The 27,982-nt window shown below is 51.1% G+C and overlaps 10 protein-coding genes across 10 annotated transcripts; 7 read left to right on the forward strand and 3 right to left on the reverse strand.

Moving 5' to 3' along the window:
* Window positions 1–73: 73 nt before the first annotated feature.
* Window positions 74–2,630, reverse strand: N7458_010778 (Golgi transport complex subunit COG3; the record flags this gene model as incomplete). Its single annotated transcript, XM_056914160.1, has 4 exons — window positions 74–865; window positions 922–1,944; window positions 2,002–2,341; window positions 2,407–2,630. 4 exons carry the CDS (start codon window positions 2,628–2,630, stop codon window positions 74–76), a joined length of 2,379 nt encoding a protein of 792 aa, XP_056763009.1.
* A 248-nt stretch (window positions 2,631–2,878) lies between these two features.
* N7458_010779 (RCC1 domain-containing protein) lies at window positions 2,879–4,615 on the forward strand (the record flags this gene model as incomplete). Its single annotated transcript, XM_056914161.1, has 1 exon — window positions 2,879–4,615. The coding sequence occupies one exon, from the start codon at window positions 2,879–2,881 to the stop codon at window positions 4,613–4,615; it is 1,737 nt and encodes a 578-aa protein (XP_056763010.1).
* Window positions 4,616–5,088: 473 nt separating this feature from the next.
* On the forward strand, window positions 5,089–6,211 carry N7458_010780 (uncharacterized protein; the record flags this gene model as incomplete). Its single annotated transcript, XM_056914162.1, has 2 exons — window positions 5,089–5,541; window positions 5,609–6,211. 2 exons carry the CDS (start codon window positions 5,089–5,091, stop codon window positions 6,209–6,211), a joined length of 1,056 nt encoding a protein of 351 aa, XP_056763011.1.
* Window positions 6,212–6,929: 718 nt separating this feature from the next.
* On the forward strand, window positions 6,930–8,396 carry N7458_010781 (uncharacterized protein; the record flags this gene model as incomplete). Its single annotated transcript, XM_056914163.1, has 1 exon — window positions 6,930–8,396. The coding sequence occupies one exon, from the start codon at window positions 6,930–6,932 to the stop codon at window positions 8,394–8,396; it is 1,467 nt and encodes a 488-aa protein (XP_056763012.1).
* A 294-nt stretch (window positions 8,397–8,690) lies between these two features.
* On the forward strand, window positions 8,691–10,829 carry nop9 (RNA-binding RNA processing protein NOP9; the record flags this gene model as incomplete). Its single annotated transcript, XM_056914164.1, has 1 exon — window positions 8,691–10,829. The coding sequence occupies one exon, from the start codon at window positions 8,691–8,693 to the stop codon at window positions 10,827–10,829; it is 2,139 nt and encodes a 712-aa protein (XP_056763013.1).
* A 660-nt stretch (window positions 10,830–11,489) lies between these two features.
* Window positions 11,490–13,270, forward strand: N7458_010783 (pyridoxal phosphate-dependent decarboxylase family protein; the record flags this gene model as incomplete). Its single annotated transcript, XM_056914165.1, has 2 exons — window positions 11,490–11,534; window positions 11,630–13,270. 2 exons carry the CDS (start codon window positions 11,490–11,492, stop codon window positions 13,268–13,270), a joined length of 1,686 nt encoding a protein of 561 aa, XP_056763014.1.
* A 227-nt stretch (window positions 13,271–13,497) lies between these two features.
* N7458_010784 (RINT-1 family protein) lies at window positions 13,498–16,203 on the reverse strand (the record flags this gene model as incomplete). The annotated part of the gene is made up of 5 exons (XM_056914166.1): window positions 13,498–15,108; window positions 15,165–15,309; window positions 15,367–15,672; window positions 15,733–15,980; window positions 16,057–16,203. 5 exons carry the CDS (start codon window positions 16,201–16,203, stop codon window positions 13,498–13,500), a joined length of 2,457 nt encoding a protein of 818 aa, XP_056763015.1.
* A 135-nt stretch (window positions 16,204–16,338) lies between these two features.
* Window positions 16,339–18,882, forward strand: N7458_010785 (putative DNA ligase I; the record flags this gene model as incomplete). The annotated part of the gene is made up of 1 exon (XM_056914167.1): window positions 16,339–18,882. The coding sequence occupies one exon, from the start codon at window positions 16,339–16,341 to the stop codon at window positions 18,880–18,882; it is 2,544 nt and encodes an 847-aa protein (XP_056763016.1).
* An 882-nt stretch (window positions 18,883–19,764) lies between these two features.
* On the reverse strand, window positions 19,765–21,014 carry N7458_010786 (uncharacterized protein; the record flags this gene model as incomplete). Its single annotated transcript, XM_056914168.1, has 2 exons — window positions 19,765–20,730; window positions 20,952–21,014. The coding sequence occupies 2 exons, from the start codon at window positions 21,012–21,014 to the stop codon at window positions 19,765–19,767; spliced, it is 1,029 nt and encodes a 342-aa protein (XP_056763017.1).
* A 2,519-nt stretch (window positions 21,015–23,533) lies between these two features.
* Window positions 23,534–26,173, forward strand: N7458_010787 (zinc metalloproteinase family protein; the record flags this gene model as incomplete). Its single annotated transcript, XM_056914169.1, has 5 exons — window positions 23,534–23,836; window positions 23,917–24,012; window positions 24,094–25,834; window positions 25,885–26,011; window positions 26,077–26,173. 5 exons carry the CDS (start codon window positions 23,534–23,536, stop codon window positions 26,171–26,173), a joined length of 2,364 nt encoding a protein of 787 aa, XP_056763018.1.
* Between the last annotated feature and the right edge of the window lie 1,809 nt (window positions 26,174–27,982).

The following is a 27,982-nucleotide window of genomic DNA, read 5'->3' on the forward strand; positions in this document are numbered from 1 at the left end:
AAACGGCACTATTCCACATGGTATCTAGGCTCAAGATGCAAAGTTCAATAAGGACAAGAAGAAACGATGACATCTAAGAGCCCTGACTCAATAGGTCGTCATCATCCTCGGCGAGGTCATCCACCTGCTCAGATTGTAGACCCGCGACGCCGACTCGGAAAACACCCTCACACCACACGGCAAAGGTCTCCACATCCCACACTGCATCGTCCCGGCCCTTGCCAAGTTTATTAACGGCATGGCCCTTGCCTTTCTCGGATGAGGTGTATTTCTCGAAGAAGTCCTCGTAAATCTGAATTGTGCGATCCTGTACCGCACCAACGAGAGTTTCCTTCATCCGCGTATCATCAATGTACTCGTTGAGGATCTTGCGTAGGGCCGGTACCTCTTTCTCGATTGTGCGACAGGAGGGATGAACGAGTTCACCGTATTGCAAGTTGCGTGTATCGATGAATTTTGTGGGGAGTGAAGCCGTCATGCGAGACGCGAAGGCATTGATAAAGTCGTTGATGACAGTTCGGAGGCGGCCATCCAGTTCGACTTTGGCGTCAAGCATGTTTTCTACGACACGGGGAAGGAGTCCATGACCGACAAGGCGCATCAAGTTGCGCGGATTGAAGAGGCCGCCCCGCTCTCTAAGTTCCCAGAATGTGCTTGTTACGCCCGAGAAATCAATTGAAACCTCCGGGGCCACGTATTCGATGTCGAAGGCGACGATCTGTTGCTTCAGGATGAGAAGATGACTCATCAGGAAGAGTTGACCATCTGCAGGAGTAGATTTGCTGGAGATGATAGTGCTGGCACTGTGAAGAGACAGGGTGGTTTGATGGACGATTTGGTGGGCAAGATCGTCAAAGACAGTAGACTGAAGTGGAGTGTTAGTGGGATAAGCCAAATCAAGACTCCAGTTAAGAGGCTTACATTTACAAGACGATAGATCCGACTGAGGAGCCAAATCGCCTTTCGCAAGGTTGGATACCAACCCTTAAGCGCAGTTTGAGTCTCAAAGTCCCACTTTCCATCCTGCTCCGATGCGGCGGTGGTTTCGTCGCCCCCATGGGCAGTCTTAGTCATGTCAATCATCGTGTCAGCAGATGTATCTTTCTTCCCCGAGATTTGAGTATCCGTCACAGTTAGGGACACTTGTTTACTATGCATGGGATAGTCAACGTCCTCTGGGCGGGGTTTGTATCTCTCGATTTCATCACGAAGCACCGCCTGGGCCCGGAAGACCAGACGAGTCTGAACATCTTGCAAAGCAGGTTGGATCAGAATGGAGAAGTCAAGTTGGTTTGCATCGGTTTGTTCTGGTTCTTCCTCGGGATCTAGGAAGTATCGAGTCTGGAGGAGAGTGCAGAGCTGGCATAGATTGCGAATATCGGTCTCGTGGATAATTCGAGGGCGGAGATGGTCATAAAGTGGCTCACAAATGGTCTCCAGAAAATCATATAATCCTACCTGACCGTGGAACCATTCACCCCACAAGTCGTATTCGTCCAGGCATAGCCCACGGATGTAACCGATACTCGCTCGGGCAAACGCGACGAGATCCTTCGATGAACTGGGAGTCTGCGTGATTTCGTTGAGTTTCTTGCGAGCTAGCGGTACAATGAGTCGTACACGAGTCGCAGCGTAATTGCTATGCAGCTCATTCATCAAGCTCTGGTATTCTGCCTCGTTGTTCTGATCTGGATTCAACGGTGGAACGGCTCGCTTTTGGATTTCCACCCCAATTTGTTTCAACTCTGGAGCGCCAACCCTGAACTTGGCATAAAGGAGGGCCGATAGAGCAGTGTCGTTCAGTGACTGGTCTGATAGCTTTTTCGAAACGCTTTGATAGATCTCGCGAAGAGACGACACGAAATTGCCTCGGATAAGGGTAAGAGCACGGGTCAAAAGCAATCGGTATCTCGACCGATAGACCTCCGCCTCCTTTTGCTCGGGCTATGGGTAGCGTCAATACAACGTACTGCAGAGAAGAGAGGTCTGGCTCAAACTCACATGCGTTTCCATATAGTCCAAACAAACGTCGAGCCGTCGAAGCATGTCGGAGAATTCCTCATCGCGAACCGTGTTCCCGGCACCAGGGGCATTGAGTCGCCGTGAAGCAGGATCCAGAAACTCGTAGTAGTGAAGATTGGTCTGTATACCATTTGCAAGCTTTGTATCCCGCTCCTGGGCAGCTAGGAGACCCTCGCATTGTTTCTCGAAATTGGAGGTTTGCGACTCGACGGCATTGAACTCTTTAGCCAGATGTGAAAGCGAGTCGAGGAGGGTCAAGGTGTTCGTCAATATGTCATCAATGTGCTCACGCGATTGTTGCAGGTCGTCCAAGCAGTTTCTAGTGCAGACCAAAAGATCATATTAGCCACGATCAACATGTCACCCCGCATTCACCGGACATACTGGTATTGGTCGTAGCTCTCCTCGATCAGGTCATCCTTCACGCCATTGAACCATTCAGAGAATTCGAGTTCATTGTCACACTTAGGAACACTCCATTTCTGAAGGCTGTCGGGATGTTCCAATGGTGGTTCGAGAGTCAGCCGGGTTTCGGCGATGGTTGGCTTTCGCGGCGGACCAGATGGTGCGGTCTGGCGGCGTGCTCGCTGCTGCTTGGTGGATGGCATGCTGAATTTAGAGCTCAGAGAAGTACTGTGTCACCACTCTCTGGCTCATGACTCGTACAAAGTGATTGGGAATGGGCGAGCCGGAGTTCAGTAAACTTGAGGCCAGAGGCGCGATCTGTTAACTGCTGTGGCTTATTCTGCCGCGGGATCCCGCCCGATACTGACGTATTGAACTTGAGCTTCCTCGACCTCCTCTGGAAAGCTCACGGAAAAGAACCGACGAGAACTTGGACGTCTTATCGACAATAATGGCGACCCGAGTACGGGGCTCTGTATCCCCATCTGTGCGCCTTCTCCTTCGTCCTACCCCTGCCACGACCCGCCTGCCTCTTCAGACACCATGGCGCAGACTAGCAAGCAGTAACACGCGGAAGTCTGGTACCTCCCCCAACTGGATTGTCAGCTCGCTCGGGGTGGCAGTTGCTGGCGCCGCGGCATATTTCGGATATTCATACGTGAATGGCGACTTCAAGGGCGCATGGATCGAGAGCCAGACTGCACCAGAGAAGCAGGTGATCAACGTCAACGATCTTCGCGCTCAATTTATCCAGGAAAAGCGAAGCTTGAAGAGTCCAGCAGTCTACACCTGGGGCTCAAATATTTACAAGGTGGTGGATCCAGGATCAAAGGATACCGATATTAAGACTCCCCGGCGGTTCAAATACTTTGACGGCCAGGTTCTTCGTGATTTCAAAGTGGACGAAAAGTCCGGCGCTGCCATCACCGAAGACGGTGATCTCGTCCAGTGGGGTAAAGGATTCTCGGAGACTGAGTATAAACCCGCCAAGACTTTGACCGGCAAGAACCTGAAATCGCTCACTCTTTCGGAAAATCGCATTATTGCGCTGTCCTCAGATGGCAGCGTCTTCTCTCTTCCCATCTCAAAGGAGGAGCAGAAGGCCGGTCCTAAGCCGCGGGAGAGCTCCTGGGTACCCTTCTGGGGCAGCCAGTCTGCATTGAGCTATCGCATCCTGAACCCTAATTTGGGACTCGGCGAAAAGGTTACCTCCATTTCGGCGGGCCAGGAGCATGTCGTTCTCCTGACCAGCTCTGGCCGTGTCTTTACAGCTGCCGCATCCACCGAACACTACCCTTCACTTGGTCAGCTCGGTGTACCCGGTTTGACTTGGTCCACCCGCCCCAAGGGTCCTGTCGATGTATGCCACGATGTAACGCCTTCCATTGGCTCTAAAATTACAAAGATTAGCACGGGTGACTATCACTCGCTTGCGTTGACCAAGGATGGCCGCGTGTTTGCCTGGGGTGACAACTCCTTTGGCCAACTAGGCATGGATTATGAGCCCGAACTACCCTACAAAGACACGCCCTTCGCCCTTCCTCTGCACAAACTTTACCGCCGAGGCGTATACACATTACAAGCGACCAACGTCGCAGCTGGTGGCGCTGGCAGCTTCTTTATGGTCGACGCAAAACGAACTCTGGGCCCTGATGAGGAGCTCGGAGCAGTTCGGGATTTGGGCAATGTGACCGCTGATACATGGTCTTGCGGCCGGGGCATCTGGGGCACCTTGGGCACGGGCAGGTGGGTTCATTTGCAAGATTCGCCTTCCAAGGTGAAGGACCTAAGTGGGCTGGCCGAGTACGACGAAACCAAAAACAAAATGACGCCAATTCGGCTTCGCAACATGTCCGTCGGCACAACCCACGTTGCTGCTGTGATGGACAACAAGACGACCATCAGTTCGAAACCTACAGATTCTTTGGATAAATCGCACGACTTTGGTCTTGATGTGCTCTTCTGGGGAGGCAACGAGCATTTCCAACTGGGTACTGGAAAACGCACCAATCTCCCTCGACCCAGCTATATCAAGGCGCCTGCCGAGTCCTCGAAGAAGGATGAACCAGAAGCACGGTTGCAAATTATGCCTCAGCACAAGGGCAAGGTTGGCAAGCGCTCAGTGAAAATGGAGCAACGAGTCGAATGTGGACGTCATGTTTCTGCAATCTACTCGGCGGCTGCCTAAGAGGCAATCGCACAAAAGCAATGTACAATATGCATGTATTTATACCTTAACTAGTGCAAATTAATGACCCTCCCACTTCTTCACTGGTGATCTCCAGCCCATACTCTAAGCACCCCGTCTACGCGAGCTGGTCATTTTTCTCGATGGATATGTAACGACTCTTTAGTCAGACTGTGGTGATTTCCAACTTGAAGCTCGTATAGCTTGGGGTGATAGCACTTATCTTTCCACCAAGATGAACTTTTGATACCAGGCTGGTTGATATTTTAGGCACCTGTTAGTTTGGGCTTGGCGCTTCGTGGAGTCTCGCCGCGGTGCCGAGCTAAAGTGTACCTTTGCGCGCATACATTCCTCGTCAGCCTCAGGTTTGTCCTCCTCTCAATCTACCTCCATAATCACCAAAGATTCCTACCAATTCTGCTGTAGAGGCGATAGCCACTGATATTTCCAATACCCGTGTTATCGCTCTCAAAATGGCCACGCAATCGTTCCCTAGCCCGTACGATTTCTTCCAGGCACTCAGGGGAGTGAATAGCACCTTTCTCACGGAACAACATGTTCCTGGTATCGACTTGACAGGCAAATGGATAATCATCACTGGATCAAACCATGGAGTTGGTTTTGAAGCGGCAAAATCCCTTGCAGCAATGGGCGCCAATTTGATCCTGGCGTGCCGAGAGCCTCCAGCATGGGAGCTTCATCCCACGGCCGCTGTGAAGGAATGCCAGACACTGTCCAAGCCGCAAGGTCACTCATCAACCATCGAATGGTGGGAGGTTGACATGGCTGATATCGACAGCGTCGAGGCCTTCTGTCAAAGGTGGCTAAAAAGCGACCGTACTTTGGACATACTCTGCAACAACGCAGGGCTTGTGTCTGAATCCCAAAGCAACATGACGAAGGACGGGTTTCAGTTGGTTCACCAGGTCTGCTCACAGCCTTCTTGAAAGTCATTGAAGTTTGTCTCAACTGAGTTTCTAATTGATTCTTTAGGTCAATTTCTTATCCCACGTTCTGATGACGCTTCGTCTGCTACCATCATTGGCTCGTAGTATGGAGCCTCGGATTATCTGTACAACCTCATGCATCCATCATCTTGGACTCTTCGATATCGATCACTTCAACGGTGGGCCAGAGATGAAAGGCAATGATTATCAGAACAACAAGCTCTACTATCAGATGTGGGTTACAGAGCTGCAATCTCGATTCCTCAAACATCCCGAATATCTCCACATCACAGTCAATGGAGTCAACCCCGGCTTTGTTGCTTCGGGGATCTGGAGGCCTGTTATAGTCACCGAGAATCTGGGGACCAGAATTCTGAATCTCCTTTTGCGGTTTGTCGCTATTACACCGCAGCAAGGGAGCTTGGCTATCACCCACGCAGCTACTTGTCCGGAATTCGGACCAGATCCTCAGAAGCAGAGTGTCGGTCACGCAAATGGACGGGGCGGAGGCAAGTACATTAATCGCATCTGGGAAGCGCCGCCAAAGTCCTATTGCAATGACCCGGATGCCAGATCTAGACTATGGAAGAAATTGGACGAGGAACTTCATCTACAAGAGAAGGGGCTTCTCGCGACCCTTGGCCTCTAGCATCATGTCAAATCTCTTCTTTCGTACATATTGCCGGGAATCAATCCAATTCTGGAAGTACCATCGCAAACCTGTGCGGACCTTTTTTCTGCATGGGTGAAAAAAATGCTTTTGAACTAAACAACATCAAATAAAAATGAATGAGCCTTGTAATCGTAAATTCGCCTAGTCTCATTGATTGAATGACGTCGGATGCTTTGCCTAGCGAGTCGATTCCTGTCAGGCCGGGCGTTTCCCAAGGTTGCGAGTGTTTGCATTTGAAAACTGAGATACAAGCAGACACAAAGCCTGATGAGGGAGTATGGATAGATTAATTTTGGTTGGGCCTCAATCGAGTTGATGAGGCCAATCAAATGGTACCAAAGGCGCCGTAGCGAACCCACCAAGCTGAACCGCCGCAAGGCTGTCACCATAAGCACTAGCCAACTAGCTGAGAGCTGATACGAGCTGACCTTCCAGGCTGAGTGCTCTCGTACTGTGGCTTACTCGCAGGATAACTTCCTAGCCCGGAAAAATCATGACCTTTTCCTCTGCAAGCATCAGAATCATTTGAGATCATTGCATAGCTGCTGGGAGGTGTTGGATCTTCCTAGTTCACGATGGCCAAGAACGCAACCTTAGCTGGGGAGCTACTGAGTGCCGAACCTGGAGTTTTGCTTGAGCTTCCTGCCCGTGAGGCTAATGAATCCCTGATCTCCCAGAAAAGTTGACTGACCACATGATAGACCGATATCAGAGAGAACATTCTCTAGTGAGTCGTTTTGGTATGCAAGCTAATATCATCACTGCTGCCACCTACACCAATACACAGAGCAGGAGCAGCACGCTGTCAAGGGAACTCATGTACAAAGCTCTGCATCAAATGGCTCCAAATTACCCCGAGCTTGGGGTCACGAATTTCTGTCGTCCTTCCGAGACAAAGTCAGGGCACCATCGGTGCTGGTCGGTTTTCTTAAAAGAGATCAACCTTGATGACCATGTGAAGTTCATCGACATTTCAGCAGAGGAAGAAGCAACAGGACTTACTCCAATCATCGCGGAATACCATGGCCTTTGGTTTGAGCCATCAAAAAGACCACCATGGCAGCTCGTGGTTGTCAATGGAAAACATGTGTTATTCATTTACGATCACTACATTACCGATGGGCGCGGCGGTACATACATACTGGAGAGTATCTTGGACGCTCTCAATTCTCCCAAGAATGATCTTGTCAGCTCTTCGACCGTCAATTTCACAACAGACGTCAAGGGATTCCCTGAGCTTGATCCAATCCAGCGCGCCCCGGCACCACTTTCTTTATTCTACGCCATCTTGGGCTATCTTCGTTTCTTGGTCTTATTGCTGTTATACAGGCAAAAGGACCTCTTCTTTCATGATATGACTTACCATCATCGTAAGTTGGACTGGTATGATCCACAGAAAGAAGACAATCTCGTCAAAACAAGGATTCGTAGTCTTCGCCTCGATGCTTCCACGACGAGAAGATTCCTCCAGGCCTGTCGATCCCATCAAACGTCTTTTACAAGCCTCCTGCACACTCTTATCAAAGTTACACTAGCAGCGGACTTCTACCCTAAAGCCAAATTCAGTCATTCGGGGACAGTCGTTGATATCCGATCGTTTTTGAAACCCCACGACAGGGAAAAGACCGTGGAAAATGCGGCTTCTATTGTGTCGAGCTACGACTGGCTACCCAAGTTCCACCAAGCAGGGGAGCAGACAGCTCTCAAAAAGGACGCAGGCTTTGAAGCAGATTTACTCTGGGAGCTGGCGCGCAAGCATCGCGCGCATGTCCTCCACGATCTCCATCACAAAAAGTCGTTCTTGACCGCTTGGCAGTCCATTGAGCTCCTCGGAGAAGACGAAGAAGACTATATCACCGGCTTCATTCCTGGATTGAAGCTTGTGGGGCGAAATTCTTTCTCGGTCTCAAATCTGGGTGCTTTTCGTCCAAGTGTCTTGGTTGGCCAGGATGGGGGCAATGGTGATTGGACCATCAGCAATATGGAGTTCTCTGCTGGTGCTTTCAAAAATGGATACAGTTCCGATCTTGTGTTCAATGTGGCAGGTGTTCAAGATGGCCCGACCACTATTCACGTTTGCCATGAAGAAGGTTCCTTCAACGACAATTTTCTCGATTCGTTATTGGACCGAATCAAAATGCGGATCGATGCCATCATCTAGCTAAGGGGTTGTACATAGAAGATGCCAAGTAGGTATCCAGTCAATCTATCAAATTCGAGTTATATTGTACTCGTTGCAAAATCAGACAGATGATCTCTATGAGACATCAATATTAAAGATCAGTCTGCTTCGACTACTCTATTGTGAACCGTATGCTGAGTAGCTGGTCCATAGCTGGATAGACGATAAGACGATGCAAACAAGACAAACAATCGCCGCGGAGACGCTTGGACCACTGCTTATCCAAAAAATTTCCCAGTGCAGCCTCCAGGCTTTCTCTACTCAATCATCGCCATGCCCCGTGAAAAGCAAAAGAGAGGCCGCCGGGCCGAGCAGAAGGCTCAAAAAGAGGAGGCGCAGCGCGATTATGACGATTCTCTTGAGGCTCCCTCCGCCAAGCGCATGAAGCCTTCCAGCGACGCCGACGATACCGCACCCTCGTTTGCGGAAGGCGCAGACTTCATTTCCCTCGATGTCGGAGGTGACCAGCAGGATCTGGAAGAGACTGGGGATGCGGCCAATGATGATACGCCTTTCTACGGATTGCTCGACAGTGACGAGCAAGAATACTTTTCGCGCGCCAATGAAATGCTCGAAGCGAACCAATTCCACGATGCCGAAGAGCGAAACCTATTCGTGGAAAGTGTATACCAAGAGGCGAATGGAAAGGAGTTGAAGATTGCTTGCAGCCAGGGCTGTTCGAGACTTGTGGAAAAGTTGATCTCCATGTCAGATGTCAAGCAGATTCGTCGAATCTTTGGCAAATTCCTCGGCCACTTCCTTCACCTTGTGCAGCACCGATTTGCGAGCCATTGTTGCGAAACGCTCTTCATACACGCCGCCCCGGCAGTTATGCAAAAGACCTCGAAGGCCCAGGCCAAGAATTCGGAGGACGTTGATGGTGAGTCAGACCTGTCTCTCGCCGACATGTTCATGAGCGTGATCGAGGAACTGAAAGACAACTGGGGTTATCTCTTGACCGAACGCTTTGCCTCGCACACAATCCGAGTGCTGTTACTGGTTCTCGCTGGAGAGCCTGTGGACGTTACTTCGAAGGATTCGGTGGTCGCGAGTCGCAAAAAGGAAAGATTGGGTCTCCCAGCTGCCGGCGCGCAAGAAGATAATACACCTACACAAAAGCGGAGTGTACCGGAATCTTTCGAGCCCGCGCTCAAAAAGATCATGGGCGACATGGTTTCAGGCCTAGATGATACATATTTGCGGGCTCTGGCTACACAGCCCATTGGAAACCCTGTTCTCCAAGTGATGCTTTTCTTGGAGCTCTCTCACTTCGGCAAGTCTAGCGCCAAAGATCCAAAGTCCATTCTTCGTCGACTCGTACCCGATGAGTCTTTTGAGGAAGGCACTGACAGCGCAACCTTTATTCGCGGCTTGTTATATGACCCGGTCGGTTCCCGCCTGGTGGAGACGATGGTACGATACATGCCCGGCAAGGTGTTCAAGAACCTCTACAAAAACAACATTCGCGATCGCATTGGGTCTTTATCCCGGAACAGTACTGCCGGTTATGTCGTTCTGCGAACATTGGAAAGACTCGGAAAGGACGACTTGCAAAGCGCGATGGATCTCATTATTCCCGAGGTTCCAGGCCTAATTGAGCGATCCCGTCTGGTCGTCCCCAAGATGCTGATTGAACGTTGTGTGGTCCGGAATGTCGACACGAAACCTTTCGCAAATGCGCTCAAGGAGGCGTATGATGCGGATCCCACGATCCGCCTCCGACAGATGCTGCGACTGGACGAGTCCACGGATCAAGCTGGGCAGGAACTGGAGGATGAAGAGATGGAAGATGCCGATGGGGGTGATCACAAGCGACGCAAGCCAAAGACACCGGCCGGTGGCTCATCTACATCTGCTGCAGAGAGGCTGCACGGCTCCCTCCTAGCGCAAGCGATGCTCACCGTTCCCGGCCCTCTGAGCGAGCTGGTATACTCCAGTCTTCTTGCACAATCATCCGAAACAATTGTTCAGCTTGCCAAGGAAGCTACCTCCTCTCGCGTTCTGCAACAGGCCCTGACTTTGCCCACTTCCACCGCCCAGTTCCGACGACAATTCATCCCCCGTTTCCAGGGCCACCTAGTCGAACTGGCACAAGACAACAGCGGATCTCACGTTGTGGACGCCCTCTGGCCGGCATCTAAAGATGTGTTCTTCGTCAAGGAACGCATGGCTCAAGAGCTGGCGCAAGACGAAATGACTCTTCGCGACTCTTTCCTGGGTCGTGCAGTTTGGAGGAATTGGTCGATGGATCTCTACAAGCGCCGCCGAGGCGAATGGTCTGCTCGTGCTAAGGGGATCGAGCGAGATCCCGCGAGCTCTGAAGGCAGTGGAGAACGTCCCAAGTCGAAGCTGGAGTTGGCTCGGGCGCGGTTCGCTGCTAAAGAGGCCGCGGCTGCGGCTGCGAAGGCTTGAAAAGTTTGGCGATGTATATAATACACATTTGATGACATTGGTTAAAACCAACATTCCATGTATCTGGTAGAATCAAGCTCTTGAGGTGGCTGCAGGTGCTTGGGTTACACTTCGAGGAATGTAGGTCCATGCACTGCCGGGTCTTGTTCATTGGCTGTGGTGTTTTCAAGGTACCACTTTGGTGGAAATTTTATGTAACAATCTTTTGCTGGTCGATCTTGACTGGATACATTTTTCAATGCATGGAAGTGGCCTGCACCAGGCAGCCTGCGATAAGAGAGTGCCCACTGCGGGGCATTTGATCTGACAGTGCCGAGTGGAAAATCAAACAAAGAGTGGCTACGCGACACAAATACAATGTATGGTCCTATGGCTATCTAGAATTCATCACACCTGTGTAGTTCTCTGATGTTATTATTCCGTTCCGAGGTCTTTATCGGCCGATGATGTCAGGCGTTTGGCGAGTGTCGCCATCGTCCGGCGAGATCGGCTCGTCCAGAAACTTTTTTTCCGGCTGATCTTATGGTGGATGCCTTCAACTCCAATCCTTATTCTTCTGCGTTCTTGTCATACCGTTGATGCTGGCGCATATTGATTTGGGTTTCTTCTAGTATTTTTTTTGCTCTTCCTCTGTATATACTGCGATCTACGTTCAAAACAATGGCCGACATCTCCCCGTCGAGTCGCGCCGACGAGGTGCAGACGGTGAGATCTCCTCGTGTCCCAATTCTCATGAATACTTGCATTTCCTGAGGCGCTGCTCTGGAATTGAAGGATTGCTAAACTGGTATAAAAAAAAGCTCTTGAAGGCCGTCGAAGACCTTCTTATTCCTTTCATCCGATCCGCAGACGAGCCCTCGGTCCCCGAACACCACAAGAACGGCGCCAATGGACACTCGAACCCAGACGGAACATCCTTAGTCAACTATAAGAAACCAGAAGAGCTACGAGATATCCTCCAACTAGAGATCCCAGAGCAAGGTCGGAAGCAGGAGGGCTTGATTGAGGTTCTGCAAAAGGTTCTGAAATACTCGGTGAATACCTGGCACCAGGGCTTTCTCGACAAGCTATATGCGTCTACAAACGCTCCCGGTGTAGCAGCGGAGCTCATTCTTGCGACCTTGAACACCAACGTGCACGTCTACCAAGTCTCGCCTGCCCTCACGGTCATTGAGAAATTCACCGGTCAGCGACTAGCAAACCTCTTTGGATTGAACGGTCCTCGCGCAGGAGGCATTTCGGTCCAGGGCGGCTCGGCTTCAAATACTACGTCAATTGTCATTGCTCGCAACAATCTCTACCCGGACACTAAGGCAGACGGTAATGGCGGGTACAAGTTCGTGCTCTTCACCAGTGCTCACGGCCACTACAGCATTGAGAAGGCTGCTCAAATGCTAGGATTCGGCAGCAACGCCGTCTGGCCCGTACCAATCGATAAGCAGGGCCGAATGATCCCGACCGAACTGGAGAAACTGGTGCAGAAAGCGCAGAGTGAAGGCCGAACTCCATTCTACGTCAACGCCACGGCCGGTACAACGGTCATGGGCTCCTTCGACCCTTTCAATGAAATCGCCGCTATCTGCCAGAAATATAACCTGTGGTTCCATATTGATGGCTCCTGGGGTGGTTCGTTCATCTTCTCCAGCAAGCAGAGACACAAGCTGGCCGGCTCGGAGAATGCGAATAGCATTGCGATCAACCCGCACAAGATGCTCGGTGTACCGGTGACATGCTCGTATCTTCTGGCTGCAGATATTCGACAATTCCACCGAGCCAATACCCTCCCTGCGGGCTACCTCTTCCACAACGAAGATGCCGAGCCAACTCAGAACGGAGACACGCATGAGTCCGAGTTGGAGCCTGATTCACCCGAGGTGTGGGATCTCGCAGACCTAACTCTCCAATGTGGTCGTCGTGCAGACTCACTCAAGCTCTTCCTCGGATGGACATACTACGGCAGCGAGGGATATGAAAAACAAATTGATAACGCTTGCGAAGTAGCCGCACACCTGGCTACGCTCGTCTCGCAAAACCCCAACTTCACCCTCGTCAGCGAGAACCCGCCTCCCTGTCTGCAGGTTTGTTTCTACTACGCGCCCGGCAAGGAAATGGTGTACCCGCGAGGCATTGTCTCGAATGAGAAGCAGCGGGCTGCGAATAATAGCAAGGTTACGGAGCAGATTACGCATGCGATTGTGCGTAAGGGCTTTATGGTGGACTTTGCGCCTCCCAGTGGGGATGCGAATGAAGTTGGGAATGGCAAGTTCTTCCGCTGTGTGGTGAATGTGTTGACTAATAAGGAGACGGTTGAGAATCTTGTGCGTGCTATTGAGGAGGTTGGTCCTGGTATTATTGAGACTTTGAAGTCGGATACTCCGGTCGTTCAGAAGTGGAAGCGGCCTGGTGAGCATGGACATGGTCCCGTTGTTCATCACCGTTGAATGTGCTTTCTTGAATAGACATACCCTTCTTTGTTTGATAGATTTGTGACTTTATGCCTTGGAGATGTTGAAACTTGCTGCAAATATGATTTGACTTGATATATATTATGTCATATGTGGAAGTAACCTTGCTCGACAGCGTCATTTCCTCGCCACCGGGATATATCCAAATAAGACCCATGAGCTCTAAGCCGCCCAGGGTAAAGTCGTGAGTGGATACAGGCTACCTAACTACCAATCTCAACCCTTTTCTCCAAAACAGATCGTGCCTCGGTTTCAGCCAAACCATCAATCTCGAGTTCAGCAAGCACAGCACGGGCACTCTCATTATCCTTGAACAGCCTCTTTTCCACATCCCACAATCTCAATCCAGCACCAGCCCCTTCCACATTCTCTGCACTTGGATCCGTGGATGCGCTCAGGTTCAAGAGACGCAACCCCTCGTTGATCTTCTTCACAATTCGCGTGGAACCACCAACATGGCCTGCCACGCCTAGCGCATTATCAACCACACTGCAAAGGTGATCGATGTCGCTAGACAGCTGTGCAGCGCCTGTTTCAGAGAAATTATTCCTCATCAATACGTTGTCCCAAATGTAGTTCTGGATTGAGAGGAGGAGCTGGCGGGAGACACGTCGGAGAGGTGCAACGCCTAGAGCTCGAGCGAGGAAATTCAGCTGAGTCGAGAGAGTGCGCATCGCGTGTGCCAGGTCGGAAGAAAGAGAAAGAGAAGAAGTCGTTGCGCTGGCAGAGGGAGTGGAAAGCGTTGCCCAAGTAGCTAGGCGAGAGTAAGGCTTCAGGGCTGAGGTGATGTTCGAGGTCAATGTTGATGTAATTATGGATTCGGATTGCAGCCGGAGACGACGGTATGCAGAGGCAGTCTCATCGAAGAGGGCTCCCTCGGACGTTTGTGTACTAGCCGCGTTGTGATTCCCAACGGCTGGTGATGTACGCGAGGCAACTTCCGCAACGGACATGGTACCAGCAACATTACGGCCACCGTCGCGGTTCTGCTTCACTCGATCTTGGAGCTCGGACCAGAGTTCCACGAAGAACACATCATTGCTCCAATCCTCCATCTTTTTCTCGAGATATTCAGCACTGCCGAAAACCCGGCAGAGCCGCTCAAGGCCCGCGACACCTTCAACGCTAGCTTGCCCGTCAGCTCCCTGGACTGTACGGCCAAGAGCGGAGGTCATGGTCCGGTAAGCATCCAAAGCTTCACGAAGGCGCTCGTGAAATTGATCGAAAATGGTGATCTGGATATCAATGAGGAATCGAAGCTTCTGGCTGAAGGATGACAATGGCTGGTATCGCTCGGTGATCGTTTCAAGCAGGTCGTTCACCCGAATTGCAGCCTTGGTAGGTTTTGTTGCAGTGAGCTCGACACCGTCATAGTCGATTTCACCGCTATCCGGAGTGTCGATAATATCTCTGTATCGCGCCAAAGCAAAGTCCTTCTCCACTTGGAGCCATCGATCATACCATCCTTGCTTAGTGAGCACCTCCCAAGTAATACCTTTCCAGTTGTCTTCGGCATAGGGATCCGGGAGGTAATTCCACGTTTCCCGGAGATCGTTGTCAAAGTTCATCAATTCGTGGACGAAATGGCTGAGCAATTGAGGATGATTTGCGATCTGAGGCATGAAGTTTTCGATTTTGTGTCTCAGCATTGGAAGCAAGGCCGTGATAAAGGCATGCAGAGCATTATAAAAGTTCCATTCCAATTCTGGACCGGCGGTTTGAGCTTTTTCATCGAGGATTGGTTGCAGATAAGATGTGAAGAATCCCCCAAACTGGGTGATTAGATCCATGACGTGCGCAAGGAAGTATTCGGGCTAGAGAGATACATGGTTAGATACAGCAAAATGTTCGAAGGAAGAAGCATCCTTACCTTGTCAAGTCTGTTCGTTGGCTTGTCGCCACTAAAGTGATACTTGAATCGCAGGTCTAGAGGGTGTACCATCTCTTCCAATGGGAACAGAACTGGTGGTTCAAGGCCATGGCCAGTATCCAGAACATCACGAACTTGCAGTTCCCTGGCGGCATGTTAGAATAGACCATAAAGTCCGACAAAGTGACAACAATCCACATACGGCATCTGTAAATCGATCAAGAGCTCCACATCTTGTCTCCACTGAGCTAGCAGCTTCTCCGTAATATTCAACTCTCGCGTCGGCCACTTCAACCCCTCCAATGTCTTTTGCAGTCGGTCACCGAAGAACTTCCGTAGTTGTTGTCGCAATGCGGATGCCAACTTCTCCGTGTAGTCGATGAGATGCGGGGCAGCTCCCTCGGCGGCGGGCTGAGCTTCTTTCAGGGACAAGACGATGCTACGCAGTCGAGCATATGGCTTCAATGCGGCATGAGGATCGGACGAGATACTAGCAAGAGCTTCCTTGCTGTATTATAGTATTAGCGCCCGTCCATTACTGCTGTCAGCGCTCCCCGGCGAATCTTACCTCAATTCCTCAGCCTCCTTCAGCAGCTGCACATATCCTTTGGAAATTTCCAAACGCTGGAGCCTTTCCATGCTCTTCTCAAGCCGCCGTACTGCCTCATCGCTCGTCTCCGATTGTGTAATGGCCTTTAGTCGGCGATCGATGTCCGCCTGCTCCGCTGCGAATGCTTCGGCCCGCTTGCGTGTGGCCTCAGCATGGTCGTTGGAAGCTTTGGTCGCATTTGAGAGTGCTTCGTGTGCTTCCGCTAGCTAATTGCCCGCTGGATTAGTCGCCTGTGACTGCCGGGATTCGTCGTCAGGAACGGAGGGGGTTCGGGAGAGGTACCTGCTTCCGTTGAAGCTCCTGTTGCGCGTGGAGGCTGAAGAGCAGCGAGTCAAGGCTCTCAAGATCGGCAGAGACCTGAATCTTATCATTCAAGTAATCCTCCACCCTTGTCCGCTCGTGCGACGACAGGGACGTTGGGGGCGCCATTGTTGTGGAAGGAAATAATTGCGGAAGCGCAACGGTGTCGCGATTATTTGATCTCCGCCTTTGCGGACTGACGTATGTCTGGGGTTCTGCACCTGAAACATGCTCCTTTCCCTGGACACTTCCAAGCCATGAAACATGTCCAGCCCAGCTAAAAAGCGCAAGAGAAATGGCAACGAATCATCGCCCCAACAGATGCGCAGTATTGAATCGTTCTTCAAAGGACAAGCAACCAAGCACGCGAAACAGGCAGAGCCGCAACCAGAACCAGAGCCAGAGCTAGAGCCGACAGAGCAGACCTTGTCGGATGAGGCGTTGGCCCGAAAGCTTCAGGCTGAATGGAACCAAGAAGAAGATGGAACACCTTCTTTTAGAGACACGAATCAAGCTGTCGATACAGACTCCGAACCAAAACAAGTTTCAACGGTGCCCACGATACCAGTAGATGCGATCCCGGCAGCTCCGTCGACACCAAAGAAGAATACACTATCTTTGCAATCATCTACGGGAACGGAAGATACAGTCTCGCTAGCTGTTCCGTTTGATCAAAGCCCGCAGACATTTGACGCGACCAAATATGCCACGGAGCTGCAGTCACATTGGGCTACCGAGGGCGGCGACGCCTCCTACGCGTTGCTGACAAGGGCATTCGTGCTTGCCAATGCAACCACCAGCAGGATCAAGATTGTTGATACATTGGTCAATTTCCTTCGAGTGTTAATCGAAGGAGACCCTTCCAGCCTGCTTCCTGCAGTTTGGTTAGCGACCAACTCGATTACGCCGCCGTATGACGAAATAGAGCTAGGACTTGGAGGCTCCTCCATCTCCAAAGCTCTGAAGAAGATATACGGCCTCGACAACCAAGGTCTCAAAACTCTTTATAACAAACACGGCGATGCAGGCGACGTCGCATTTGAAGCTAAGAAACGGCAGGCCTTTACTCTAGCCAAGCCGAAGCCTCTCAAAATCAAAGGCGTGTATCAGTCACTGCTGAAAATCGCTACCAGTAAAGGATCTGGAAGTCAAGAAGCCAAGCAGCGGATTGTAGAGAAACTACTGCAGGATACGCGAGGCGCAGAGGAAAGCCGATATATCGTGAGGACCTTGGTTCAGAACCTACGAATTGGAGCTGTCAAAACCACTATGCTGATTGCCCTTGCCCGCGCATTCCTCTACTCGAAACCCGATGGCACAGAGTATACAATCCGATCGCGAGATGAGTTGGCTCGACTGAAGAAAGATGAGCTCGCCGAGATCTACAACAACGCCGAAGAAATTGTCAAGGCGTCTTATGCGAGGCATCCGGACTACAATGACCTTGTACCATGCCTTTTAGAGACTGGCGTGACCGAAGAGCTTCTCATCCGCTGTGGCTTGGTTCTGCATATTCCATTGCGGCCAATGCTGGGAAGCATCACCCGCGATCTTGCGGATATGTTGACAAAGCTTCAAGGAAGAGATTTCAGTTGTGAATACAAATACGACGGACAACGTGCCCAAGTGCATTGCGATGAGACAGGCAAAGTCTCTATCTTTTCTCGACACCTCGAGCTCATGACAGAAAAATACCCCGACCTGGTATCTCTCGTGCCGCAAATTCGCGGAGAGAGCGTGTCAAGCTTCATCCTCGAGGGTGAAGTCGTTGCCGTGGACAGCGAGACAGGAGATTTGAAAACCTTCCAAACACTTACGAATCGCGCAAAGAAGAATGTCGAAATCGGAGCCATCAAGGTCAATGTGTGTCTTTTCTCATTCGACCTCATGTACCTCAACGGGGAACCATTGTTAGATCGACCATTTCGAGAACGCCGCGAGCTCCTTCGCAGTCTTTTTGTCGAGATTCCAAACAGATTTACCTGGGTGAAAAATCTGGATGCGACATCTGCGGACTCCGAAACCGTTCTGGAGTTCTTCAAGGGCGCCACCGATGCCAAATGCGAGGGCATAATGGTAAAAGTTCTCGACAACACCACCAGGACCAATAATGCTATCCAAAGCACCGAGACAGATCAACCCGACATTGAAAGCAATCCGCCCGAACCACCAGAAGCAAACAACGGCACCAACCCCCCCAAAGAAAAAACAACCCGGCGCAAAGCCCTCCTATCCACCTACGAACCAGACAAACGCCTCGAATCCTGGCTCAAAGTTAAAAAAGACTATAACACCTCCTCCGAAACCCTCGACCTCATCCCCATCGCAGGCTGGCACGGCAACGGCCGCAAAGCCAAATGGTGGTCCCCCATCCTCCTCGCCGTGCGCAACCCAGAAACAGGCATCCTCGAAGCAGTAACGAAATGCATGTCCGGCTTCACGGACAAGTTCTACCAAGCCAACAAAGAAAAGTACGCCCCCGGTAGTCACAACGTGATCTCCCGACCCAGCTATGTGGATTACAACGGCGAACCGGATGTGTGGTTCGAGCCACAGGAGGTGTGGGAGATGGCGTTTGCGGATATCACGCTTAGTCCGACATATACGGCGGCGATTGGGCTGGTGAGTGAGGAGCGGGGGCTGAGTTTGCGGTTTCCGCGGTTTTTGAAGGTTAGGGAGGATAAGTCGATTGATGAGGCGACGACGTCGGACTACTTGGCGCTGTTGTGGAGGAAGCAGGGGGAGAAAGTGAACGCTCAAGGGGAGGGTGAGGGTGGTGAGGAGCAATTAGGGTGGCAGGAGGAGTGAATCGTGGAGAATAGGCATTCATATATATACGATAATTTTAATGAAAATATACTTGATGATAGGCTGAAATGGAAAACTTGTTTTGTTGATTATGCTGAGAAAAAGAACAGTGCTGTCGTGACGGTAGAAGACTAGCCGTATGTCATACGGGTTCGTAATAGTTATAGAGCTGTTGTAAAACAAGGTTGTTAACTAAGATTTAGATAAGAGAGCAAGAAACTATTCAGGTCGAAGCTAACATGAGCACTTGATCACGTAAGAGGGAATTCAAATAGACTCAACATTTTGTCGATTCATCAACGCTCGATACACAATACTATTTTGCAGTACTGCTCAAAAAACCTCGGCATCATTCTCCAATTTAGTCTAAACACATTGTCAGACAGCAGTAGGAAGCCTAGTCATCAGAGGCAGAAGACAAGAAGAGAGGGTGCAGAGTATCATCACAAGGTATGTTGGATGCAAAGAGAAGCACGGATACAACGCTGGCAGTAAAAACGCCAAAAGGACAGATGGAAACATGTGCGAGGGCAACGGACTCAAAGACATATCATTCATGGTGGTAAAAATGAGAATGGATGGCTGCAACTATGCAAAGACAATGACAATGACAGTGACATTAAGAATAGGAAAACGCCATGGATGCAGGGTGACTGATGGTGCAGTGAAAGTGGGCTAATTCGAGGATGGTCTCAATGTGACGATGGATGAGGCCCTCGGTCTGACAGAAAGGGAATTACAAAGGAGACTGAACACCGCAAATGTGGAATGGGTACATAACAGAATTCGTGAAGCCGTCATAAAGGGGTGGCGGTGAAGGAAAGGGAAGCAGGGGACATAGATGGATAAAGAATGGAAAGACTGAAGCAGCCATAGTCCAATCTAAGGACGCAGCTCGCCGCCAAGCTGAAGAGCTAGTCCGGTCTCCTTCCCTCGGAGGCGGGGGCTCGAGGTACTGGGTGGAACGAGTGCATCAAAGTTCAATCGCTTGCGGGCATCCTTGGTAGAAAGCGGCGTGCGACCTGGGTTGCCAGGAGTACGGCCGCCCCAAGCAGGCTGAGCTGGACTGGGGGTCACGTTCACGAAATCCGCAAAGTTGAACTGCTGACCCGGTGTGCCCAGGTTCGAAGTAAGCGTCGGCAGGACTGCGTGTTGGCTTGGGGGAGTGGACGGCGGGAACACATGGTGCGAGCCGCCTGCCACACGAGCTGGAGTAGGCGAATTGGCCAGATATAGAAGCAGGTCTGCACCATCCTCGTGTTGCGAGGGACGGTCACTCCGGGCCAGACGGGCATGCTTGGGAGGGGGAGTACGAGGCGGCGAGGAGCCCACCATGGAGCCCACATGCTGGAAGCTATGTATAGGCAGATCGGGATCGTTGTCCTCGTCAGAGGGAGCTTGATATACAGGAGAGGATAGCTCGGGGATCGTGGCCTCGGACATGAAGGGGGCTGGTTGTCGGCGAGTTATCATATGGCGATTGAGGCCTGGAGAAGACGCAGGCAGTTGGTGGGAGCTCTTCCACGACACACGAGCTGCCTTGGCCGGACGCTCGGTATCAGAATCAGACCGGACACGCTTGCGGCTGGCCGAGAGCATAGGCTGCATTACACGGGAATTGAACGTGACGGCATGCTTGTTGCGGGCTGATCGAGGCAGCTCTTTGGAATACGTTGCGGCTCGAAGGGGAGGGGATGTCATGGGAGTCTCGCACCGGCTACGAGAGAAGTCGGACGAGGAGTCGGAGGGCTTGTCACTGTTGTCCTGCGTCGGCATCAACCCATGAAGTCGGCCATGCTGGTACTTGAGCTTGGCCAGACCCAATCGGTCCTGGAGACTCAGTGAAACCTATGAGAGAGCCATCTGGGTCAGCTTCTGTTGATTCTTGGCCGATACGGAGGATCTTGAGGCAGTGGATTGTATGCCTGCCCCTGCGGAGCCATTACTAGGGCTTGACAAGTCTGGATGCAATCTGCACCCCAGACACAGACGATCCACTCGGAGGCTCTCTGTTTTTTTGATGTCTGTTTTTGAGGTGGATCTTTTTCTCCAGCACAAGGCACTCTTACCTGGGCAATATCAAGTTTCCGAATGGCCTTCTCTGCCGACCCAGGGTGTGAGGACAGGGTCATGGTGGGCAATGGGGTAGGAAAGGAAAGTCGAAGGCAGGGAACGAGATGGTCTTTGCTGTGGAGGATTAGGCTTGGGAGTCGCTGCAAGGGCGGGCTGAGTAGCAGGGCCTAGTGAGACCCAATTGGCGAGAATAAAACTGGGGCCACTTGACCGAGAATGGACTCGGACAATTTGGGAGGAAAAGGGAATTAGCGAGTGAGACGGAGTGTATACTCTTGCACAAGAGATCTGGGGAAGACACGAGATCCCAAGTGCACCGGGCGTGGCGGGGAGGGTGGAAGAGGATTGACTCGTTGAGAGCTGAAAAGTGACGGGAGGGAAAACGCGTGCCGCGCAGACTCGCACGCGATCGTGTTTTCCCGCATTTTGCTGACCCGAGCAAAGCTGGGCCCAAGTAACTAACTACAACCCAGGAAGATCGACTCAACACTCATCTCTCTCAACGATCAGATTCGATTTCTACTGCCTATGTCTGGTTCAATAGCTAGCCTGGATATGTCCTCCCATTCTAGCTGGTCTGGTCATCCACCTTTACCGTGATGTCGACTGGAAAAAATCAATCTCTCACCCGCCGGACTAGTGGCCTCACCAGCCTCGTTCTTTTAGTGCCCCCACATTCGCCAGTTCCAAGCGGCTCAAGCTCCGGCGTTGGCCCTTTGCAGGCTGTTGATATGATATGAGTTCTGCATGGTGGATTGCTGAGCCAACTTCGTTGCCTCAGTGCTCTTTACAGGTGGGACTTGGCTTCCCCTCGAAACGATCTGGCATTCCAGCCCAAGATTCCACTCCACTGGGGACTGACTGCTACCTTGCCATTGGGCCCCCAGGAACGTGGGGCACTGGACACGATGTCATCGCTCAGAGGTCCTTTGGTGACAAAAGGAGATGATATTCTATCCACGTACTGTGTTCTCAGTCTGGTATGTTGGCGATTGTCTCGGTTGATGTTGAAGTCGCCGGAAAGGTGTTGGAAGCAGCCTGTCCTTGACTAAGGATTTGATCCCCGGTCCGTTCATGCATCTGCTAGACGTCACCGGGCAACACGAGATGCTCATGGAATACCCGGGGGGCAATGGAAAAAAAAAAAATCAAGTTGTCAATTATTGTTAGAAGCAATGCAAACCCCTGCTATTGCGGCTCGGCATCGCGAGGTCGGCAATTTCGGCGCAAGAGACCTTAAAAGGTTCAGCATGGCCGAAACCTCAAGGTGGTCCCGACCGTTGTGGGAATACCGAAAGCTGCTCTCTTTCTCCTCTCATGAGATGAGATCCAGAGGAAACTCCTTTGAAGTAGCTGCGAGCCTGCGACACGAATTGCCCCAGTTCGGTAGATAAAATGCACAGATCGCGTGTCTTGCGTCAGACTAATGCGCGTGGTTGGCCACTTGTCTTTGATTTCAGGACCCCGGCCGACCAAAGCAGACAATCATTGCCTGGGGATGGAGGCAGAAATTGGGTATTCGTCAAGGCTGATGATGGACCCAAAAGTTTGGAGTCGAAGAGAGTTGTGCACTCAGAGACGAGGTCAAACTCTGGGCAGGCCCAGCGGCTCCTTCCTCTGAAGATCTGAAAATGCAGCATAGCTGGGGACGTCAAGCAAGTTTTGGATTATCGGTTCCGGGACCAAGCCCCCAGTGGAGAAAGTGTGTGAGGAAGAAAAGGATCACAGCAGCGGCAATGGCGCAGGAGTGAGGCAGTGCCGATGTTACTGCAGGAGGGGCCAGTTAGCAGATCAGTCTGGATAATACAAAATATCAAGGTGATCGATGGTGATCGATGGTGGATTGCTTGAAATGTTCGACCTTCGGATGGCCACGAATATACCCACGAGCATCCCGCAAATCTGTGCCAAATTGCAATTGGCTTTGCCAAAAACAAGGAGTCCGTCCACGGGCCTTCAACAGGCTTTGCGATGTCTTGGTATGTGGTGGTTAGCCCAGATCTAGTGCCCGAGCTAGGAGCGTTAGGGCGATCATTCAAGATCCACCGGTGAAACATTGCGACTCTTGCTGTTGGAAGAGCGATAGGCCCTGTCGTGTCTGAACGGCTGAGGGCAGAGGTACGTAATGGTCTGACAGGAAGCCCACCTTTTAGGGGCGCGTGCTAAGTATAGCTGATCCTGGAGGTGAGTTGAGAGTTGAGGATACCAAGCTTGTTCGTCCTCCACTTCCATCTTTTTTTTTTTTTTTCAAGTCTTGGGATTTCATCTCTTCAGTCTCCCTTTTTCATTATAGTAACTCCCTTTTCTTTTTCTTTACTCGTTTTTTCCTTCTCCGAATTAATTCCAATTGCCCATCTCCGGTTCTTGCGGGGCGAATCTCCAGCGGCGTCGTCACCCGCCGCAAACGGTCGCGCTCTCCTGTTCCTGACGCCCTCCCAAACTTCCCCCTCCACGCCCAAGTTCAAGCCTCCAATTACGGAAGCTGCCCTGGTGGATTTTGGCTGGTTCTTCTCCTGGTGAGAAGTTCCTAACCTTTGCATCCCTGCTGGTATCCTCCGGGTTTTCGTCCTCCTCCATCATGTCGTTCTTGAAGCAGCTGCGCCGACGCTCCAAAGCAAGCTTCCATACTGCGGCCGACTCAAAAACCCCCTCACATCAGGTGGAAGTGGTATCCGGGAAATCCTCCTCAACGATCGACACTTCGTCTCATGCTTCCATTACTCCGCCATCATCGATCAAACCCACCCTCTCCTCTCCTAATCTCCCCTCTTTGACCGAGTCCAATGACGGCAGCACCGTTAGCACCGTCAGTACATCATTGCCTCCGCCTCCACAGCGACCAGGACCTTTTGTCACCCATTCGCAGCGGAACAGCGTCGTGGTATGCATCGCTCCCCGTTGATGCTTCGTAGGGAAGCTCTGCAAGCTTTGGAAACTGATGCCGGAGTTCTATTCAAACAGGGGAGTTCGTCATCGTCGATCAATGGGGTATACCGGTCGCCGACCCCAAGCTCGCCTTATGCGCCAAGGATAGTTTCGATTGCTGATAACTCATGGGTCAGTAGCTTCAAATGAGCTCAGAGAACCTCAGAGAACCTCCCATAGAACATCCCGAATGCTGACAATCGTGTCTTCTAGGTCCATCAAAAAGTTCTACTTATTTACGGCCAGATCGGAGATCCGCGACATCATCCATTAGACGGAAGTATCACCGTCTACCATCACCAAGATAATTTCCCGTCGATCGGCTGGCCCGTCACGGCATCCCATTTCAAAACCCTTGTTCATCTCGTTCCTGGTCCCAATCGCCTGCGTTTCGATTTCGTTTCTCCGAAGCTGTCATCTGGGAGTACCCAGCCAGTGATCCATTCGACATGGATTTGCATCAACTACCTCCCCCTTGTCAATTCCCCGCCATTGCATCTGGTTGTGTTACTCGGCAAGGATTCGGACGGAACTTATGACGCAGTACCAGAGCGGGTGGAGCGCGAAGGAAATGGTCTGGAAACGGCACTTCGAAAGTATCGCACGGCAGCGTATTTATGGCAGGCATTCACGGGAGAGCAAATGTTCCGCAACAGTTTGGGCCGGCGCTGCTTCCGCTTTGAAGAGGAATGGCAGTCGGGCACTCTCAGTCGACGCGATTCAGCTGCCCGGCAGATGCGCAACGAGGCGAAGATTCATGTCATCCGCTCCGAGAAAACCGTAGCAGAGTTACGAGATCTCAACATCGCACAACAGTATGATGCCGCCAAGAAAAAGGATGAGCTTTTCAACATCGCCAAGGATGCCATTCGCAAGCATTTCAACCCGCAGCCTGGTCAAAAACAATACGTCTCCGTCTTACTGCTGGATTCTCACTGGGATACCCAATCTCAGACCATTACTGGTCATGCTGCTCTAGGATCAGGAGGTGATGATATCAAGATGGCTATCTTCGGGTCCCACTGTCTTCAAAGCTATCCATCCTGTCTTGAAGAGGTAGTGGATGCATTCTCGGACTGCACGCGGACGGACACCAACTACGTGGCTAACGACTGTGGCGATGCTGGATCTAACTGGGAGTCCGCGAACCTCGGCATTGGCGCACACTTGCATGAAGTTGGCCATCTCTTTGGGTGCCCGCACCAAGAATCTGGCGTCATGCTCCGTGACTACGTTCGCCTGAATCGCTCTTTTTTGATTAAGGAGCCTTTTTGCACTCGCACCAAGACACAGGGCCTGAAGGTCTGTTTACCAAACGACGAGTGTGGGTGGCATCGCCTGGATGCGCTCCGTTTCCGCTTCCATCCTTGCTTCCGGCTTCCCAGCGATGCTTCGGTGAGCAATGATGACAGCGTTCAAGTGTGGCCAGTGGAGAATGGAAAGATTCTGTTTACGGCTTCCTCGGGCATTGCATTTGTGGAGTTATACGCCGAGGGTGACGACGTCTGCCACCATTTCATCGAGTATATTAACAGCGAGTCCAGTGGTAACGGTTTACCCAAGCAAGTGTCCATCACCGAGACCGAGCTGAGGCAACAAGTATTTGGGACTGAGAAAGAAAAGAAGAAGAAAATCCGCGTGGTAGTCTTCTCCGGCAACTTGGGAAGCTACACCGTGGAGGATGTCAGTGCTCTCAAGTCCAAAAACTCCTTGGTCAAGCTTCCCAAGAACCAATCTGGCTACAAAAGTGGCCAGCTGGGGCATTCCTCTATGGAGGGTAGTGAGCCGGAGCAATTGCTCTTAGAGTGTGCCTTTATCAAGACGAAGCTTTTGACATCCATCAAGGTATACCATGGAGCTGCGTTGGATGGAATTGAGTTCTGCTATGAGGACATGTCGAGCCAACTATTTGGAAAACGTGGTGGAAAACCTGGGGGTGATGAATTTGTCCTCGGTAAGCGTTCCCAGAGCCTGTGTGGAAGAAGCTGCTGCTAACTTGAGTAGATACCCGCCGTGGGGAGATTCTGCTTGGTTTCTACGTCCGAGCTGGACTCTGGATTGATGGAATCGAGATTCTCACCAGTCTAGGGAGAAAGTCGGGGATCTATGGCAATGCCAATGGCGGATCAGGGTAAGGGAAACACCGGCCACATCGAGCAGGATCAAGTTCGAATGCTAACCAACATCAACTTTCAGTCACACCTTGATCCCGCCTCTTGGATATAAAATTGCTGGAGTTGCGGGCTCCAGTGCAGCTTGGGTTGACGGGTTCTCTCTCATCATTCAGCACTGAACTGGACCCGTTCATTGATATCCTACGCGAGACTTGAAGATACACGGTCTCCTATTTCTTCCCATTTCCTTGGTCCTCTGGACATGACAGGACTGGCATTCTCCAAAACAAGGCTGGCCCAGGGTCGGCCAGCATATATACACGCGGTTCTGCGAGGCTACAAGGTGGCTTTGTTCATATGCTTCTCTTCTACTTTGACAGGCGTTGTGGCGGTGACGGTGTTTGCGATGGCAGTTATTCCTTGTATCATTCCCTTTCTCTTTCTTGGCGGGGCCAACGTGCATTTGAGGACACTTCATCATGGTATCCGTATCAAGCAGACGGACGGGCGATTCGTTTCAGAACCATGCTGACAGGATTGGAGCATTTTGTATAAGGGACATTCATATTATTGGGCTAGACAGGGTTATACATAGTTAATATCAACAGAGAATGGGCAGATCGCTCTTCTCTTGTCCAAGAAACCTCGGTGGCCAAGTATAGTATACGGAAGAAGATGTAAGCCACCTACAGTGGGTATGAGCAGTCGCCACGTTCAGTAAGTTCGAGCATCTCACTTACGCCCGGTAGGTTCAGTTTGAGCCATTCAACGGAATGTGAATGTCACGGTTCTCTATTCATTGGCACAATTGAGACGGTAGAGAGGAAAGTACGTGCGAAGTATATTTAGCATTGAGATCATCCCACACATGAACTGACACAGTCACATCCACGGATCGATCATTCGATCACTTAGATCATTCAATGATCGTCATTCAGTAATTGACGAGATTTCCCACCTTTGAGGCACACACGGCACACAGCAAAAGGTATCCGCACGGGAGTTCGCCACCTAGCCCGACTGGGGCCTTAAGGATCAATGTACTGAATCAAAGCTCAAGGGCTGCAGGTCAAAGAGGGGTCGTTTCAATGATGATTCGTCAGAGGTCAGCCAAAAAAGCACTGCGAACCAATCAATTAGATAGAGCTGTTACGATAAAATTGTGGGGTTTCGGGCTGCGGATCGACAGTGGCGCCCATCTCCGCGGGATCAGCTCGATGACGTACTTTGCCCGTACTACTCATGTATGGGGCTTGCAGTGTGGTGTGGAATGGATTGGGATATGTACGAATTAATGCGATTCGTTATCCAGAATGTAAGACTCTGATTTTCGGTGGAATTGTGACTCATTGATTGTTAAAGGTACATGCTCTCCGCGACCATTCGCACTATGCAACTCCGAACCCTTTTGTTTTTACTGTACTACGAAGTTTTTTTTTTTTTCTACTTGAGAACTTTTTGACTTTGAGACTACGCACTGGTGACAATATCCGTTATGCACGACCCCCCCCCCATCTTTGGGCTTTTTCGCCACACCTTTTTCCGCAGCCCCTCCTGTACACTTTCATTGGTCATTTCTCTCGTCCCGTCCGTTCCGTCCAGCTTCTTTGCTCCTCAAAGGAAAACGTCAAAAGACTTGAAGGCGTCCCCGCAATGTTTTTGTGGCTGGTACTTCTCCCCCGAGAAGCGGATGGTACTATTTTCCGTATTTCAGCACCCAATAATCATTGGCAGGGAGCAGTGGCCAAAGCACCATTTGTGGCGGTGGGGTTCACTTTTTTTGGGTACTTATTTTTATTACTGCTGCTGTAAGTCGGATGCCACAATCCCATGTGGCAAGGCCGATATATATCATGACTGGCTACACCTTAGAGCCCTAGTCGCACATTGTCGAATACGCAGCCAGCATATTACTACTGAAGCGGAAAAAGCAGCCACTCCGTTTGATGTGCCATCTCCCCAGTCTTCGCTCCCATTTAGCCAGGGAG

This window comes from Penicillium daleae (genome assembly GCF_028827525.1).
Source record: "Penicillium daleae strain IBT 16125 chromosome Unknown utg000008l_segment0_segment0, whole genome shotgun sequence".
In the NCBI taxonomy this organism is placed as follows: Eukaryota; Fungi; Ascomycota; class Eurotiomycetes; order Eurotiales; family Aspergillaceae; genus Penicillium; species Penicillium daleae.